The sequence below is a fragment of the Oncorhynchus tshawytscha genome, unplaced genomic scaffold (genome assembly GCF_018296145.1).
Source record: "Oncorhynchus tshawytscha isolate Ot180627B unplaced genomic scaffold, Otsh_v2.0 Un_contig_7271_pilon_pilon, whole genome shotgun sequence".
NCBI lineage: Eukaryota > Metazoa > Chordata > Actinopteri > Salmoniformes > Salmonidae > Oncorhynchus > Oncorhynchus tshawytscha.
The window spans coordinates 126,567-145,630 of NW_024609369.1; the positions used below are offsets into that span (position 1 = coordinate 126,567).

General features: G+C 44.7%; 1 protein-coding gene across 2 annotated transcripts in view; it reads left to right on the forward strand.

The window, feature by feature from the left end:
- LOC112238962 (rap guanine nucleotide exchange factor 5) overlaps nucleotides 1-18,359 on the forward strand; it is a 69,097-nt gene extending 50,738 nt beyond the window's left edge. For both annotated transcript variants that reach the window (XM_042315020.1, XM_042315019.1), the window contains 12 exons: nucleotides 903-933; nucleotides 2,505-2,583; nucleotides 3,189-3,338; nucleotides 6,872-6,969; nucleotides 7,209-7,331; nucleotides 7,555-7,733; nucleotides 8,050-8,140; nucleotides 12,853-12,903; nucleotides 13,298-13,385; nucleotides 14,429-14,493; nucleotides 14,645-14,699; nucleotides 15,673-18,359. In XM_042315020.1, coding sequence (XP_042170954.1) covers nucleotides 903-933; nucleotides 2,505-2,583; nucleotides 3,189-3,338; nucleotides 6,872-6,969; nucleotides 7,209-7,331; nucleotides 7,555-7,733; nucleotides 8,050-8,140; nucleotides 12,853-12,903; nucleotides 13,298-13,385; nucleotides 14,429-14,493; nucleotides 14,645-14,699; nucleotides 15,673-15,791 — 1,129 coding nt within the window. In that variant the 3' untranslated portion in view covers nucleotides 15,792-18,359. The remainder of the gene's footprint in view (nucleotides 1-902; nucleotides 934-2,504; nucleotides 2,584-3,188; nucleotides 3,339-6,871; nucleotides 6,970-7,208; nucleotides 7,332-7,554; nucleotides 7,734-8,049; nucleotides 8,141-12,852; nucleotides 12,904-13,297; nucleotides 13,386-14,428; nucleotides 14,494-14,644; nucleotides 14,700-15,672) is intronic.
- The last annotated feature ends 705 nt before the right edge of the window (nucleotides 18,360-19,064 follow it).

Below are 19,064 nucleotides of genomic sequence, written 5' to 3' on the forward strand. Positions count from 1 at the left end.
ATTGATGTAAAATCAAGCATTTCGCTACACAAGCATTTACACAAGCATTTCGCTACACTCGCATTAACATCTGCTAACCATGTGTATGTGACAAATAAAATTTGATTTGATTTTGAAAATCACAGTACTACCAGGTTACTAGTTGATTGATGTAAAATCACAGTACTACCAGGTTACTAGTTGATTGATGTAAAATCACAGTACTACCAGGTTACTAGTTGATTGATGTAAAATCACAGTACTACCAGGTTACTAGTTGATTGATGTAAAATCACAGTACTACCAGGTTACTAGTTGATTGATGTAAAATCACAGTACTACCAGGTTACTAGTTGATTGATGTAAAATCACAGTACTACCAGGTTACTAGTTGATTGATGTAAATCACAGTACTACCAGGTTACTAGTTGATTGATGTAAAATCACAGTACTACCAGGTTACTAGTTGATTGATGTAAAATCACAGTACTACCAGGTTACTAGTTGATTGATGTAAAATCACAGTACTACCAGGTTACTAGTTGATTGATGTTGATTTTGTAAAAAAATCACAGTACTACCAGGTTACTAGTTGTTGATTGACTACCAGGTTAAAATCACAGTACTACCAGGTTACTAGTTGATTGATGTAAAATCACAGTACTACCAGGTTACTAGTTGATTGATGTAAAATCACAGTACTACCAGGTTACTAGTTGATTGATGTAAAATCACAGTACTACCAGGTTACTAGTTGATTGATGTAAAATCACAGTACTACCAGGTTACTAGTTGATTGATGTAAAATCACAGTACTACCAGGTTACTAGTTGATTGAAACGGTTCAAAACGAGTGTGTGTATTATTATTTTTTGTCGTTCTTGTCTCATGGTCTAATTGTTTGATTTTGTTTCTCTCTCCAGTACATTGGAGGAGTATTCACCCCACAGAAAGGTAAGAGGCCAAACTACATGAGATGAGTATTCACCCCACAGAAAGGTAAGAGGCCAAACTACATGAGATGAGTATTCACCCCACAGAAAGGTAAGAGGCCAAACTACATGAGATGAGTATTCACCCCACAGAAAGGTAAGAGGCCAAACTACATGAGATGAGTATTCACCCCACAGAAAGGTAAGAGGCCAAACTACATGAGATGAGTATTCACCCCACAGAAAGGTAAGAGGCCAAACTACATGAGATGAGTATTCACCCCACAGAAAGTTAAGAGGCCAAACTACATGAGATGAGTATTCACCCCACAGAAAGGTAAGAGGCCAAACTACATGAGATGAGTATTCACCCCACAGAAAGGTAAGAGGCCAAACTACATAAGATGAGTATTCACCCCACAGAAAGGTAAGAGGCCGAACTACATGAGATGAGTATTCACCCCACAGAAAGGTAAGAGGCCAAACTGCATGAGATGAGTATTCACCCCACAGAAAGGTAAGAGGCCAAACTGCATGAGATGAGTATTCACCCCACAGAAAGGTAAGAGGCCAAACTATATGAGATGAGTATTCACCCCACAGAAAGGTAAGAGGCCAAACTACATGAGATGAGTATTCACCCCACAGAAAGGTAAGAGGCCAAACTACATGAGATGAGTATTTACCCCACAGAAAGGTAAGAGGCCAAACTGCATGAGATGAGTATTCACCCCACAGAAAGGTAAGAGGCCAAACTGCATGAGAGGTAATGGAGCTATTGTATGACTCACAGGAGGCTGCTGAGGGGAGGACAGCAAATGGAATAGCATCAAACACATGGAAACCATGGAAACCATGTGTTGGGTGTTTTTTATTTATTTTTTTATTTCACCTTTATTTAACCAGGTAGGCTAGTTGAGAACAAGTTCTCATTTACAACTGCGACCTGGCCAAGATAAAGCAAACTGTGCGACACAAACAACACAGAGTTACACATGGAATAAACAAGCGTACAGTCAATAACACAATAGAAAAAAGCAAGTCTATATACAGTGTGTGCAAATGGCGTGAGGAGGTAAGGCAATAAATAGGCCATATTAGCAAGTAATTACAATTTAGCAGATTAACACTGTACTTGATACATAAAACTAGACAAACTAGACAATTAACATAGAATGCCCAACCAGATCCCACTCTGACCAACCAAAACATAGAAACATACAAAGCAAACTATGGTCAGGGTGTGACAGTAAACCAGGTTTGAAATTATGTTTTAGTAAAATAGTATATCTGTGTGGGCTTCTTGCGGTCAATTTGCAGTCTACAAATGATTTGTAATTATGTTCTGGCCCCCTGATCATCCGCTCAAGAAAAAAATGTGCCCGTGGCTGAATCTAGTTGAGGATCCCTGTTGTAGGGATGTGTTTACATTTGAATAGCCAGGTTTCCTTATAGCCTATTTGCAACAGTTTGGGTCATTAAATACTATTGTCCTCTTGTTTCCTGTAGAAACCACAAGAGTCCAAAAGAGTTAGAATGTTTTCTCACACAGTATGAATGTGTTCTGAATTCTCTGTATGTCCCTCCATTTAGAGCAAAGCTCTTTCCCATCAGCTGAGCCTGAAAGAGAACGTGCTCCCGACCAGAGGAACACAAAGGGAGACCAGGGAAGGTGAGTCGATCCTAAAATATGCCTACGTCCCAAATGGCACCCTATTCCCTACACAGTGCACCACTTTTGAGCAGGGCTCTATGGCCATTTGGGATGCAGACCCTGTCTTTGTATTTCTTCTTCCTACATTCCTCCCAGCATGCATTGTTTCCACAGTTTGTGTCGGCTGATGACGTTCTGTATAGAGCATCTCAGAGCCATTCTTTTTAAGGTAGCAAGCACTGTGAGGAGACAGAGTAACAATGGGAATCCTTGAGGCTGGGCAGAATGAGACTTTTCTGAACAATGAAATTCCCAATGCTTTCATGTTCAATGATGTCAGTACATGAGGTGATGCATGTGAATTATGACATCATTGAACATGAAAGCATTGGGGATTTCATTGTTCAGAAAAGTCTCATTCTGCCCAGCCTCTTCACACACATCACCTCATGTACCACTTTATGTAGCAGGTTAGCCATTTGAGAACACCCATGAGTTGACCATTCAAATTGCTAAGGTCAGTAGTTCCAACTCCATTCTATTCATTCTACTTCTATGGGATAAACAGTGTTCTCTTTCTCTCTGGTTCCTTCCTTCCTCTCCCTCTCTCCCTCCCTCCTCAGTGTTGTGTCATGTGTACGTGAGCATGGACTCATATCTGAGTGTGAGGAGCCTGGCCAGTGTTGTGGCCCAGGGGCTGCTGCAGGAGGTGGCTGAGAGACTGGATCTCCCCCTGGAGGAGCTCGTCCTGCTGGCTGTCACCTACCCTGGAGGTATCTAATCTAACCCTAACCTAACCATACCCAATACAACACAACACACTGGGGGAGCTGGTCCTGCTGACTGTCACCTACCCTGGAGGTATCTAATCTAACCCTAACCTAACCATACACAACACACTGGAGGAAATGGTCCTGCTGACTGTCACCTACCCTGGAGGTATCTAATCTAACCCTAACCTAACCATACACAACACACTGGAGGAAATGGTCCTGCTGACTGTCACCTACCCTGGAGGTATCTAATCTAATCTAACCCTAACCTAACCATACACAACACACTGGAGGAAATGGTCCTGCTGACTGTCACCTACCCTGGAGGTATCTAATCTAACCCTAACCTAATCATACACAACACACTGGAGGAAATGGTCCTGCTGACTGTCACCTACCCTGGAGGTATCTAATCTAACCCTAACCTCTACTGGAGGAAATGGTCCTGCTGACTGTCACCTACCCTGGAGGTATCTAATCTAACCCTAACCTAATCATACACAACACACTGGAGGAAATGGTCCTGCTGACTGTCACCTACCCTGGAGTATCTATCTAACCCTAACCTAAATACACAACACACTGGAGGAAACCCTGTCAACCCTAACCATACACAACACACTGGAGGAAATGGTCCTGCTGACTGTCACCTACCCTGGAGGTATCTAATCTAATCTAACCCTAACCTAACCATACACAACACACTGGAGAAATGGTCCTGCTGACTGTCAACCCTGGTCTAACCCTAACCTAACCATACACAACACACTGAAATGGTCCTGCTGACTGTCACCTACCCTGGAGGTATCTAATCTAACCCTAACCTAACCATACACAACACACTGGAGGAAATGGTCCTGCTGACTGTCACCTACCCTGGAGGTATCTAATCTAATCTAACCCTAACCTAACCATACACAACACACTGGAGGAAATGGTCCTGCTGACTGTCACCTACCCTGGAGGTATCTAATCTAACCCTAACCTAACCATACACAACACTGGAGGAAATGGTCCTGCTGACTGTCACCTACCCTGGAGGTATCTAATCTAATCTAACCCTAACCTAACCATACACAACACTGGAGGAAATGGTCCTGCTGACTGTCACCTACCCTGGAGGTATCTAATCTAACCCTAACCTAACCATACACAACACACTGGAGGAAACTGACTGTCACCTACCCTGGAGGAAATCTAACCCTAACCTAACCATACACAACACACTGGAGGAAATGGTCCTGCTGACTGTCACCTACCCTGGAGGTATCTAATCTAATCTAAATACACAACACACTGGAGGAAATGGTCCTGCTCTAACACCTAACCTAACCATAACACACACACACTGGAGGAAATGGTCCTGCTGACTGTCACCTACCCTGGAGGTATCTAATCTAACCCTAACCTAACCATACACCACACACTGGAGGAAATGGTCCTGCTGACTGTCACCTACCCTGGAGGTATCTAATCTAACCCTAACCTAACCATACACAACACACTGGAGGAAATGGTCCTGCTGACTGTCACCTACCCTGGAGGTATCTAATCTAGCCCTAACCTAATCATACACAAGACACTGGGGGAGCTGGTCCTGCTGGTTGTCACCTACCGTGGAGGTAACTAACCACAACTTAACACACATGGATTCACCAGAGTTTCAATGGTCTGTCTGTCTGACCGCCTGCTTGTCGAAATCATATCAAATCGAATGTTTTTTGGTCACATACACAGATTTGCAGATGTTACCACAAGTGCAGCGAAATGCTTGTGTTTCTAGCTCCAACTGTGCAGTAATACCTACACACACACAGAATCCAGAAAAATACAGAGAACTTAAGAAATATCAGAACAAGCAATGTTATATTTGAGATTCTTCAAAGTAACCACCGTTTGCCAAGACGACAGCTTTGCACACTCTTAGCAACCAGGTTCATGAGGTAGTCACCTGGAATGCATTCCAATTAACAGGTGTGTCTTGTTAAAAGTTCATTTGTGGAATTTCTTTCCTTCTTAATGTGTTTGAGCCAATCAGTTGTGTTGTGACAAGGTAGGGATGGTATACAGAAGATAGTCCTATTTGGTAAAATACCAAGTCCATATTATGGCAAGAAAATCTCAAATAAGCAAAGAGAAATTACAGCCATCCTTACTTTAAGACATTTAGGTCAGTCAATGCGGAACATTTCAAGAACTTCAAGAAAGCTTCTTCAAGTGCAGTCGCAAAATCATCAAGCGCTATGAAGAAACTGGCTCTCATGAGGACCGCCACAGGAAAGGAGGACTCCGAGTTAACTCTGCTGCAGAGGATAAGTTCATTAGAGTTAACTACACCTCAGATTGCAGCCCAAATAAGTACTTCACAGAGTTCAAGTAACAAACATCTCAACATCAACTGTTCAGAGGAGACTGTGTGAATCAGGCCTTCATGGTTGAATTGCTGCAAGGAAACCACTACTAAAGGACACCAATAATAAGAAGAGACTTGCTTGGGCCAAGAAACACAAGCAATGGACATTAGACCAGAGATTGTTCATGTAGAACAGAACCAACCCTACACTGACTGACTACTGTAGAACAGAACCAACCCTACACTGACTGACTCATGTAGAACAGAACCAACCCTACACTGACTGACTACAGTAGAACAGAACCAACCCTACACTGACTGACTACTGTAGAACAGAACCAACCCTACACTGACTGACTACAGTAGAACAGAACCAACCCTACACTGACTGACTACTGTAGAACAGAACCAACCCTACACTGACTGACTACAGTAGAACAGAACCAACCCTACACTGACTGACTACTGTAGAACAGAACCACCCCTACACTGACTGACTACTGTAGAACAGAACCAACCCTACACTGACTGACTCATGTAGAACAGAACCAACCCTACACTGACTGACTACAGTAGAACAGAACCAACCCTACACTGACTGACTACAGTAGAACAGAACCAACCCTACACTGACTGACTACTGTAGAACAGAACCAACCTTACACTGACTGACACATGTAGAACAGAACCAACCCTACACTGACTACAGTAGAACAGAACCAACACTGACTGACACTGACTGACTGACTACAGTAGAACAGAACCAACCCTACACTGACTGACTACAGTAGAACAGAACCAACCCTACACTGACTGACTACAGTAGAACAGAACCAACCCTACACTGACTGACTACTGTAGAACAGAACCAACCCTACACTGACTGACTACAGTAGAACAGAACCAACCCTACACTGACTGACTACTGTAGAACAGAACCAACCCTACACTGACTGACTACATGTAGAACAGAACCAACCCTACACTGACTGACTACAGTAGAACAGAACCAACCCTACACTGACTGACTACAGTAGAACAGAACCAACCCTACACTGACTGACTACAGTAGAACAGAACCAACCCGGCACTGGGACACTTATCTACCCCAGATAGCAGATGACACGCTGGCTGACATATTTATAATGGCTGTGCTGTGTGTGATGCTTCCTCTCTCCAGAGAAACTCCTCCTGAAGCCTCAGGACAGGCTCTACTCTGATTCGCTGACAGCAGTGGGGAGGCTGCACGTGTGCAGAAAGGACCTGAGTGAAGTCATGGTAGGAATCACAATGAGTCCACTTCAATGCAGTTCCTCAGCAGGCTACAATGTGAATGAATCTAGCAGAGGTGACAGTCCTCAGGCCTCCTATCAAGCTACTTCTGCATTTGGTTTATCACATTATATTCCTGATTCCTACTGGATATGTTTCCAGCCTATATCCCACAGGGTCATATCACACCAGAAAATAACATGTTCTTACATGCCCCAACAGAACATATTCCTTTCTCCTCTCAGAGCCCGTTCACAGACAACGCAGAGCTACAACAGAGGTCAGCTCGCATGCTGAGTATGAACACATGGGACGTGGCTGTCACCCTTACAAACTTTGACTGGAGTGTCTTCAACTCAATACATGAGGTCCGTGACATCAACTTTTGTCCATCACCTACAGTATGCATGCGTCCCAGTTGGCATCCGATTCACTATAGTGCACCTTTTTTACCAGCGCCCATAGAGCTCTGGTCAAAAGTAGTGTGCTATAAAGGGAATAGGGTGCCATTTAGGATACAGTTAAAGATATTAGTGATTCAAAGCTTTCTACAAGCTCACTCGTGTCCTGTCCTGTCTCTCTCCACTACAGCAAGAGCTGGTGTACTTCACGTTCAGCCGTCATGCCAGCAGTGGCCACACGGTGGCGCTGGAGCTGCTGCTGCAGCGCTGCAATGAGGTACAGCTGTGGGTGATGACAGAAGTCCTGATGTGTCCTACGCTCTGCAACAGAGTCCAGCTCATCAAGAAGTTCATCAAAATCGCTGCCCAGTGAGCTCTCTTCTCTTCTCTTCTCTTCATGTCTCTTCTCTTCTCTGACACAACATAGTGGGCTCCAGCATTTAGAGCAGAGTTGTTACATCCTCAAAATGTGATGTCTTCTTCTACAGAAGTAGAGCAGTATGATTGATCCATTTCACTAAGGGCCCAATACTTCAACTACAGAACTCTGCACAACACTCTATTATAGTGAGGTCTGCATGGACAGGATGCCCCCTCCTGTGGTTTAGTGAGGAATTACAGTTTGTATTTCTGTATCATCACTGTATGAAGCTGGTGTTAACAGTGTCACTCTTTATTTCCTCAGCTGTAAAGCCCAGAGGAACCTCAACTCTTTCTTTGCCATCGTTATGGGTCTGAACACCGCAGCAGTTAGCCGCCTCAGTCAGACCTGGGAGGTCAGTGTTTGTCTGCTTCTGTATGTGACTGTTTATGATGGGATGTCTTTTAAGCTTTTCAGATAAACTGGTCTTGATTGTCTTTTGCCAAGGGACAGTTTGAAATGTACTGTTTAGATCAAAATAGGAGAGAGTTGTCAAACTTTTTGTTGTTGCTTTGAGGATTATTTTATTTTAGATTTATTTGGCACAGGGGAGGATAGTGTGTTTTTATTGGGCAGAGGGGAGGGTAGTGTGTTTTTATTGGGCACAGAGCAGGGTAGTGTGTTTTTATTGGGCACAGAGCAGGGTAGTGTGTTTTTATTGGGCACAGAGCAGGGTAGTGTGTTTTTATTGGGCAAAGGGGAGGGTTGTGTGTTTTTATTGGGCAAAGGGGAGGGTTGTGTGTTTTTATTGGGCAGAGGGGAGAGTAGTGTGTTTTTATTTGGCACAGGGGAGGATAGTGTGTTTTTATTGGGCACAGAGGGGAGGGTAGTGTGTTTTTATTGGGCACAGAGGGGAGGGTAGTGTGTTTTATTGGGCACAGAGGGGAGGGTAGTGTGTTTTTATTGGACACAGAGGGGAGGGTAGTGTGTTTTTATTGGGCACAGAGGGGAGGGTAGTGTGTGTTTTATTGGGCACAGAGGGGAGGGTAGTGTGTTTTTATTGGGCACAGAGGGGAGGGTAGTGTTTTTATTGGGCACAGAGGGGAGGGTAGTGTGTGTTTTTATTGGGCACAGAGGAGGGTAGTGTGTTTTTATTGGGCAGGAGGGGGTAGTGTGTTTTTATTGTGTTTTATTGGGCACGGAGCAGGGTAGTGTGTTTTTATTGGGCACGGAGCAGGGTAGGGTGTTTTTATTTGGCACAGGGGAGGATAGTGTGTTTTTATCGGGCACAGAGCAGGGTAGTGTGTTTTTATTGGGCAGAGGGGGTTGTGTGTTTTTATTGGGCAGAGGAGAGGGTAGTGTGTTTTTATTGGGCAGAGGGGAGGGTAGTGTGTTTTTATTGGGCAGAGGGGAGGGTAGTGTGTTTTTATTGGGCAGAGGGGAGGGTTGTGTGTTTTTATTGGGCAGAGGGGAGGGTTGTGTGTTTTTATTGGGCAGAGGGGAGGGTTGTGTGTTTTTATTGGGCAGAGGGGAGGGTAGTGTGTTTTTATTGGGCAGAGGGGAGGGTAGTGTGTTTTTATTGGGCAGAGGGGAGGGTAGTGTGTTTTTATTGGGCACAGAGGGGAGGGTAGTGTGTTTTTATTGGGCACAGAGGGAGGGTAGTGTGTTTTTATTGGGCACAGAGGGGAGGGTAGTGTGTTTTTATTGGGCAGAGGGGAGGGTAGTGTGTTTTTATTGGGCACGGAGCAGGGTAGTGTGTTTTTATTGGGCACGGAGCAGGGTAGGTTGTTTTTATTGGGCACGGGAGGATAGTGTGTTTTTATCGGGCACAGAGCAGGGTAGTGTGTTTTTATTGGGCAGAGGGGAGGGTTGTGTGTTTTTATTGGGCAGAGGAGAGGGTAGTGTGTTTTTATTGGGCAGAGGGGAGGGTAGTGTGTTTTTATTGGGCAGAGGGGAGGGTAGTGTGTTTTTATTGGGCAGAGGGGAGGGTAGTGTGTTTTTATTGGGCACAGAGGGGAGGGTAGTGTGTTTTTATTGGGCACAGAGGGGAGGGTAGTGTGTTTTTTTGGGCACAGAGGGGAGGGTAGTGTGTTTTTATTGGGCACAGAGGGGAGGGTAGTGTGTTTTTATTGGGCACAGAGGGGAGGGTAGTGTGTTTTTATTGGGCAGAGGGGAGGGTAGTGTGTTTTTATTGGGCACGGAGCAGGGTAGTGTGTTTTTATTGGGCACGGAGCAGGGTAGGGTGTTTTTATTTGGGGAGGATAGTGTGTTTTTATCGGGCACAGAGCAGGGTAGTGTGTTTTTATTGGGCAGAGGGGAGGGTTGTGTGTTTTTATTGGGCAGAGGGAGAGGGTAGTGTGTTTTTATTGGGCAGAGGGGAGGATAGTGTGTGTTTTTATTGGGCAGAGGGAGGGTTGTGTGTTTTTATTGGGCAGAGGGGAGGGTAGTGTGTGTTTTTATTGGGCAGAGGGGAGGGTAGTGTGTTTTTATTGGGCACAGAGCAGGGTAGTGTGTTTTTATTGGGCAGAGGGGAGGGTAGTGTGTTTTTATTGGGCAGAGGGGAGGGTAGTGTGTTTTCATTGGGCACAGAGCAGGGTAGTGTGTTTTTATTGGGCAGAGGGGAGGGTAGGGTGTTTTTATTTGGCACAAAGGAGAGTAGTGTGTTTTTATTGGGCACAAAGGAGAGTAGTGTGTTTTTATTGGGCACAGAGGGGAGGGTAGTGTGTTTTTATTGGGCACAAAGGAGAGTAGTGTGTTTTTATTGGGCACAGAGGAGGGTAGTGTGTTTTTATTGGGCAGAGGGGAGGGTAGTGTGTTTTTATTGGGCAGAGGGGTGGGTAGTGTGTTTTTATTGGGCAGAGGGGAGGGTAGTGTGTTTTTATTGGGCAGAGGGGTGGGTAGTGTGTTTTTATTGGGCAGAGGGTGGGTAGTATGTTTTTATTGGGCAGAGGGGAGGGTAGTGTGTTTTTATTGGGCAGAGGGGAGGGTAGTGTGTTTTTATTGGGCACAGAGCAGGGTAGGGTGTGTTTTTATTTGGCTCAGGGGAGGATAGTGTGTTTTTATTGGGCAGAGGGGAGGGTAGTGTGTTTTTATTGGGCAGAGGGGATGGTGTGTGTTTTTATTGGGCACGGAGCAGGGTAGTGTGTTTTTATTAGGCACAGAGCAGGGTAGGGTGTTTTTATTTGGCACAGGGAGGATAGTGTGTTTTTATCGGGCACAGAGCAGGGTAGTGTGTTTTTATTGGGCAGAGGGGAGGGTTGTGTGTTTTTATTGGGCAGAGGAGAGGGTAGTGTGTGTTTTTATTGGGCAGAGGGGAGGGTAGTGTGTTTTTATTGGGCAGAGGGGAGAGGATAGTGTGTTTTTATTGGGCAGAGGGAGGATAGTGTGTTTTTATTGGGCAGAGGGGAGGGTTGTGTGTTTTTATTGGGCAGAGGGAGGGTAGTGTGTTTTTATTGGGCAGAGGGGAGGGTAGTGTGTTTTTATTGGGCAGAGGGGAGGGTAGTGTGTTTTTATTGGGCAGAGGGGAGGGTAGTGTGTTTTTATTGGGCAGAGGGGAGGGTAGTGTGTTTTTATTGGGCACAGAGCAGGGTAGTGTGTTTTTATTGGGCAGAGGGGAGGGTAGTGTGTTTTTATTGGGCAGAGGGGAGGGGTGTGTTTTTATTGGGCACAGAGCAGGGTAGTGTGTTTTTATTGGGCAGAGAGGAGGGTAGTGTGTTTTTATTGGGCAGAGGGGAGGGTAGGGTGTTTTTATTGGGCACAAAGGAGGGTAGTGTGTTTTTATTGGGCACAAGGAGGAGAGTAGTGTGTTTTTATTGGGCACAGAGGGGAGGGTAGTGTGTTTTTATTGGGCACAAAGGGGAGAGTAGTGTGTTTTTATTGGGCACAGAGGGAGGGTAGTGTGTGTTTTTATTGGGCAGAGGGGTTGGTAGTGTGTTTTTATTGGGCAGAGGGGAGGGTGGTGTGTTTTTATTGGGCACAGAGGAGAGTAGTGTGTTTTTATTGAGCACAGAGGGGAGGGTAGTGTGTTTTATTGGGCACAAAGGAGAGTAGTGTGTTTTTATTGGGCACAGAGGAGGGTAGTGTGTTTTTATTGGGCAGAGGGGTTGGTAGTGTGTTTTTATTGGGCAGAGGGGAGGGTGGTGTGTTTTTATTGGGCACAGAGGAGAGTAGTGTGTTTTTATTGGGCACAGAGGAGGGTAGGGTGTTTTTATTGGGCACAGAGGAGGGTAGTGTGTTTTTATTGGGCACAGAGGAGAGTAGTGTGTTTTTATTGGCCACAGAGGAGGGTAGTGAGTTTTTTCCCTGATTTACATTCACCATTTAGTAGGTTTTACTATATAACGTCTTCCATATAGCCATGTTTCCTCATCTGCTTGCATGCATGTTAAAAATCTGATTTCCCCTTAGCTGATCATTGTCTGCTGCCAGCTCTGATTGTAGTGTAATGAGACAAGCAGGGAGAGTGAGCTCGTCCTTGGTGGTCGACAAACCTTCAACCTTCTGGCCCATATCCCTGCGTGGCATCAACTGTATCACGAACCCTAAACCTTCTGGCCCGTATCCCTGCGTGGAATCAACTCTACCACGAACCCTAAACCTTCTGGCCCGTATTCCTGCGTGGCATCAACTCTACCACGAACCCTAAACCTTCTGGCCCGTATCCCTGCGTGGCATCAACTGTACCACGAACCCTAAACCTTCTGGCCCGTATTCCTGCGTGGCATCAACTCTACCACGAACCCTAAACCTTCTGGCCCGTATCCCTGCGTGGCATCAACTGTACCACGAACCCTAAACCTTCTGGCCCGTATCCCTGCGTGGCATCAACTGTACCACGAACCCTAAACCTTCTGGCCTGTATCCCTGCGTGGCATCAACTGTACCACGAACCCTAAACCTTCTGGCCCGTATCCCTGCGTGGCATCAACTGTACCACGAAACCATGCTGAAGTAGCAAAGTGGATATCCACGGTTATAAACACAGGGTCGCTACAGGGATTGTTATTTCTGGTGGTAATAATATTGTATGAGGGAGGAGGCTGTGCACACTGTTTCACAGGACAAGGAGGAGGTCTGAGTCAACCCAGTAAATGTTGTGGCAACTAAACCTGTTTTTCTTTCCATCAGAAAGTTCCAGGAAAATTCAAAAAACTGTTTTTGGAACTGGAGATGTTGACAGTAAGTTCATTATGTTTTATTGTGTAGAGATCCTGTAATAATGAATGGGACTATACATGGAATTATGTGTTGTGCGTTTAGTACTAGGAACATATTGGGTCATCACTGTTGAGTTAATAAAAGCAGGAGGCTTTATTAATTATCACTAGGTCTGGTCATCTTGGGACATAGTGACAGATGTTAGGGGTTGTGAGGGCTTCTGCAGTGCACATGTTCGAGTCCCAAAAGGCACCCTATGCCTTACATAGTGCACTACCTGTGACCTGATCCCTATGGGCCCTGGTCATAAGTATTCACTATATAGGGAAGATGTTGGCATTTGGGACGCAACAGACCACGTTTCTCCCCAAAGACAAGCGTCACACATCACATCTGTCTCAACATGTCTTCACAGGACCCCTCTCTCAACCACAAAGCCTACAGGGACGCTTTCAAGAAGACCAAGACGCCCAAGATCCCTTTCCTTCCTCTGCTACTGAAAGGTGCCTAGACTCAGAAAACACTGCATGTTACTGTCATCACTGCCTCCTGAACCCTGCAGTGGTCTGTAATGTTGCTGTCATCACTGCCTCCTGAACCCTGCAGTGGTCTGTAATGTTACTGTCATCACTGCCTCCTGAACCCTGCAGTGGTCTGTAATGTTACTGTCATCACTGCCTCCTGAACCCTGCAGTGGTCTGTAATGTTACTGTCATCACTGCCTCCTGAACCCTGCAGTGGTCTGTAATCTTACTGTCATCACTGCCTCCTGAACCCTGCAGTGGTCTGTAATCTTACTGTCATCACTGCCTCCTGAACCCTGCAGTGGTCTGTAATGTTACTGTCATCACTGCCTCCTGAACCCTGCAGTGGTCTGTAATGTTACTGTCATCACTGCCTCCTGAACCCTGCAGTGGTCTGTAATCTTACTGTCATCACTGCCTCCTGAACCCTGCAGTGGTCTGTAATGTTACTGTCATCACTGCCTCCTGAACCCTGCAGTGGTCTGTAATGTTACTGTCATCACTGCCTCCTGAACCCTGCAGTGGTCTGTAATCTTACTGTCATCACTGCCTCCTGAACCCTGCAGTGGTCTGTAATGTCTGTAATGCTACTCCTGAACCCTGCAGTGGTCTGTAATGTTACTCACTGCCTCCTGAACCCTGCATTGTGGTCTGTAATGTTACTGTCATCAGTGGTCTAATGTTACTTTCATCTAACCTGAACACTGCAGTGGTCTGTAATGTTACTGTCAACTGTTGAACTGTCAGTGGTCTGTAATGTTACTGTCATCACTCCTGAACACTGCAGTGGTCTGTAATGTTACTGTCAACACTGCCTCCTGAACCCTGCAGTGGTCTGTAATGTTACTGTCAACGCTGCCTCCTGAACCCTGCAGTGGTCTGTAATGTTACTGTCAACGCTGCCTCCTGAACCCTGCAGTGATCTGAAATGCAGACAGAAATATTGTGAGCTGAACTTAAATCAGGATCGACGAACTAGCACTCAATATTTGAACTCTGCTACATTGTTCCCTTTCTCTTAGATATCACTTTCATTCACGAGGGCAACAAAACGTTTCTCGATAACCTGGTGAATTTTGAAAAGCTGGTAAGTCGCTCCAGTATGACAGAAGGGGTTGAACATGTCAGTGTACCCAATGTTTCTTCAACTATAGACAGTCTATAACGCAGAAACCAGGTCATCTAAAATATGTGATGGATGTGTATTTGATGTGTATGGTGTCCATCTCCTCTTGCAGCACATGATAGCCGACACGGTGCGTCTCATCAGACACTGTCAGGAGGATCACATGGGTGGGTGAAGTGTGTGTGTGTGTGGGTCTTACTCTCACACAGTCTTAGATCAGCAATGACCATCAACTTTGATAAGCTATCCTTGACCATCATTACTCACTCCTACAGTCAGCCACTATAACACAGTAGGTCAGCCACTATAACACAGTAGACAGGTGACTTCCTACAGTCAGCCCTATACTAGACAGGTCACAGTGTTGAACAGTCAGCCACTATAAAACAGTAGACAGGTCACAGTGTTGACTTTCTACAGTCAGCCACTATAACACAGTAGACAGGTCACAGTGTTGACTTCCTACAGTCAGCCACTATAACACAGTAGACAGGTCACAGTGTTGACTTCCTACAGTCAGCCACTATAACACAGTAGACAGGTCACAGTGTTGACTTTCTACAGTCAGCCACTATAACACAGTAGACAGGTCACAGTGTTGACTTTCTACAGTCAGCCACTATAACACAGTAGACAGGTCACAGTGTTGACTTTCTACAGTCAGCCACTATAAAACAGTAGACAGGTCACAGTGTTGACTTTCTACAGTCAGCCACTATAAAACAGTAGACAGGTCACAGTGTTGACTTCCTACAGTCAGCCACTATAAAACAGTAGACAGGTCACAGTGTTGACTTCCTACAGTCAGCCACTATAACACAGTAGACAGGTCACAGTGTTGACTTTCTAAAGTTGTTGTACAGTAAAGATGACTCAACTACAGCAGTCAGCAGAATAACAGTATCCAATTAGATAATCAGTACATCAATAACAACATTATATGTTACTATAGTAAATTGATTGAGTCATTAATGCTGAGAACCCCCTACGCTACACAGCCACTCACAGTAATGAAGACTGTGTACCAACAACTATCTTCTGTCATGGATAATGCTCAGCTTGTGTGTGTGTGTGTGTGTGTGTGTGTGTGTGTGTGTGTGTGTGTGTGTGTGTGTATTTACTGTGTGGTTTACCTCCTAGGGAACGGGATGCCCCAGAAGAGCAGTCCGGAGGTGCAGGCCTATGTCGACTACCTTCACGTCATTGACAATCAGCAGACTCTGTTTGAACTGTCCCACAGACTGGAACCCCGTGTGTAGATAGACTACATACACTCTCTGAGCCTGCCTCCCTCCACCCCTCGAAGTCAGACCACCAAGGAGAAGGGTACCAACTAGTCTTTGGAAACACCCCTCAGGACCCCTCAGGACTCATAGAGAAACATGGGTTGGCCAACTCTACAAAGCCCAGCTCTAACACACACACACACACAGGATTCTATTAATCAGCTGCTCACACAGCAGGACTTTGATGAGTTGAATTAGGTGGGTTAATGCAGGACTGGAACAAAAGCCAGAGGGATAGGGTTGGCCAGAGCTGACAGAGAGATGACTGTGTGGCGCTGGCCAACCACTAGATGGCGCCAAAAGGCATACTGGAATACTGAGCAACGATGGAGCAGAGGTAACCAAAGAGCTTCTCAGTTTAACAAATAGATCTGGACCCGTATTGATCAAAGGATCCCAGAGTAGGAGTGCTGATCTAGGATTTGTTTAGCCTTTTGGATCATAATGAATTGACAGGGACCTAGATCAGCACTCCTACTCAGTGATGTCCTGGTAGATAAATAGGTGGATAAACTTGGATTGCTGGTCGCAGTGAAAAAAGTAACGCTTCCTATTCTTTCAATGCATTTTTCTGCAAAATGTGGGTACATTGTTGGGGCCCTCCCCCCAAAAAGGTGGTTACATTGTTGGGGCCCTCCCCCCAAAAAGGTGGGTACATTGTTGGGTCCCTCCCCCAAAAAGGTGGTTACATTGTTGGGTCCCTCCCCCAAAAAGGTGGTTACATTGTTGGGGCCCTCCCCCCAAAAATGTGGGTACATTGCGTTTACCCTCCACTACACCAGTGATCCTCCTCTGAGACTCTTTATGAATATGGACCCTGCTTCAGTCACTCTGTATTGATAGCTTCAGGTTGTTGTTATCTGCTTCCAAACAGGTGACCACTCCCTGATTATCTATCTACACACAATGAATGAAAGCATCAACCTTCTGGGGACTTCAACACCAGGACACGACACTTGACAGACCTCCAGTGCATGACCACCACACACTAGACTGCTGTTAAGCTAAATGGATTTAAACAACAATATTGAAAAGTGTGTGTGTGTGTGTGTGTGTGTGTTGCATAAATGTCACTTCCAAATACTGAAAAAAAGATCATTCAAAATATTTCTGAGTAAAGTGTGAGGTAATAAAACCTTCCTCGACAGCAGAAGGGTTTTGTTACAGTTATAGATAATGTAATAAACCATCCTCAACAGTAGAAGGGTTATGTTACAGTTATAGATAATGTAATAAACCATTCTCAACAGTAGAAGGGTTATGTTACAGTTATAGATAATGTAATAAACCATCCTCAACAGTAGAAGGGTTATGTTACAGTTATAGATAATGTAATAAACCATCCTCAACAGTAGAAGGGGTATGTTACAGTTACAGATAATGTAATAAACCATCCTCAACAGCAGAAGGGTTATGTTACAGTTATAGATAATGTAATAAACCATCCTCAACAGCAGAAGGGTTATGTTACAGTTATAGATAATGTAATAACCCATCCCCAACAGTAGAAGGGTTATGTTACAGTTATAGATAATGTAATAAACCATTCTCAACAGTAGTAGAAGGGTTATGTTACAGTTATAGATAATGTAATAAACCATCCTCAACAGTAGTAGAAGGGTTATGTCACAGTTATGGACTTAGCTGGTGGACTTAGATGTTTGGTCTTAGCTGTGGACAATCAGAGACGTAGCTTGAGGCATCAGATCCTTTGCCTGTCATGTCTCTGTATCTGCACTATGAAGAAACAGCAATACACCAAGTCAACACTTCTGCCTTTGAACATTCTTGTCCAGTTAAAACGCCTTTGCCTTTTTCTTTCAGTGGCAGTATTAGTTATTCTTATAGAAATGGCTAATAAACTGTACATGTTTATGAGCCATCCACCTGCAGGATGTTGTATCCTGTTCTAGAGAATCCTCTTGGTGAATGTTTCAGTGGTTTAGAAAAGAGATCAGACCCTGATATAGAGGTTCTTCAGTAGCACCACCAGTTCTCCTGTTGTGGATTCCCCTGATGTGTAATGTGTGTATCACAGAGATGAAACACTTCTATATCTATGGTGTGTATAGTGTTTTGAGGCAGGTCATGAACTATAGATTCCATCTATATACTGTAGTATGTTGTGCGTTCCCTGGTTGGACATGGAGATTTGGAGAAGTATTTATTATTATGATAATATACTTATTTATTTGCTCGTTGTGCACTACTTTTGACCAGGTAGTGTACTATGTAGGGAATAGGGTATCATTTCTGTCCTGTTTACCTGCCGTGGGGTTCCAATAGGTTAGGAACTGGTCTGCATGATGTGGTAAAGCCATGGATCGACCACCAAGTAAAATATGCATGTAACAAAAAGTAGTGGTTTTCTACATGTCGCTACAATGCCCAAATCAGCATGTACTAACAAATATTATTTCACAAAGGAAAACAAAAGCAATACCAAGTCACTGCTCTTCTCTCTCATCACTCTTTATGCGTTTCATTTTGTACAGTCATTTTGAAATGTTAAATAATAAATGAAATGTTTTGTTGTATGAATACAGTGTGTTGAGTTTCTTTGGAAAGACGTGCGGATACATAGTTAAACTCAGAGAAATGCCTCGGCACCGCAGAACTGAGACGAGTGAGATGCAAGACTTCGTTCTCACCGTCGCACAGCGTCTGTGCGTGTGCAAAGGGTTCCTTCACGCTGATTCATAATCTGAAACTACTATCTCATGGTCAAGCGATGAACACAGACGTTGACGTCAACACTTAACTCATATTTTTAAAAAACAACTTTTTTAGTTTCATGTTTCGTAACTAAAATACAACATGCTCTCTCAGAAATAATGCCTTAAATATTCAGTCTTCATCCTCATGGTTGCTCTTTCACCAAACAAAAATCTATCAAATATCACTATCTGCTCACTTTGCATGGAGCCTACAACAACAAACAAGACCAGCTTTACTCCAGTTCCCTAAAAGCATCTGTGCCCCAGCCCGATGCCCTCATTGGCCTTAACCAGGTGCCCTGTGTGGCCTTTAACATGCCTCTCTATGACATTCCCCCTGCTGGGCCAGGCTGTACACCCTGCCATTTCCTCCCCAACATCCTGGGCACCCCCTCATTTTCCCGTCACATAATCACTGCCTAGCTGCCACCGCCGCACGCTAATGGGGGGAAGAGAGGAGGCAGATGAAGACCTAGGTTGTGTCCCAAATGGCACCCTATTCTCTATATAGTGCACTACTTTTGGACTA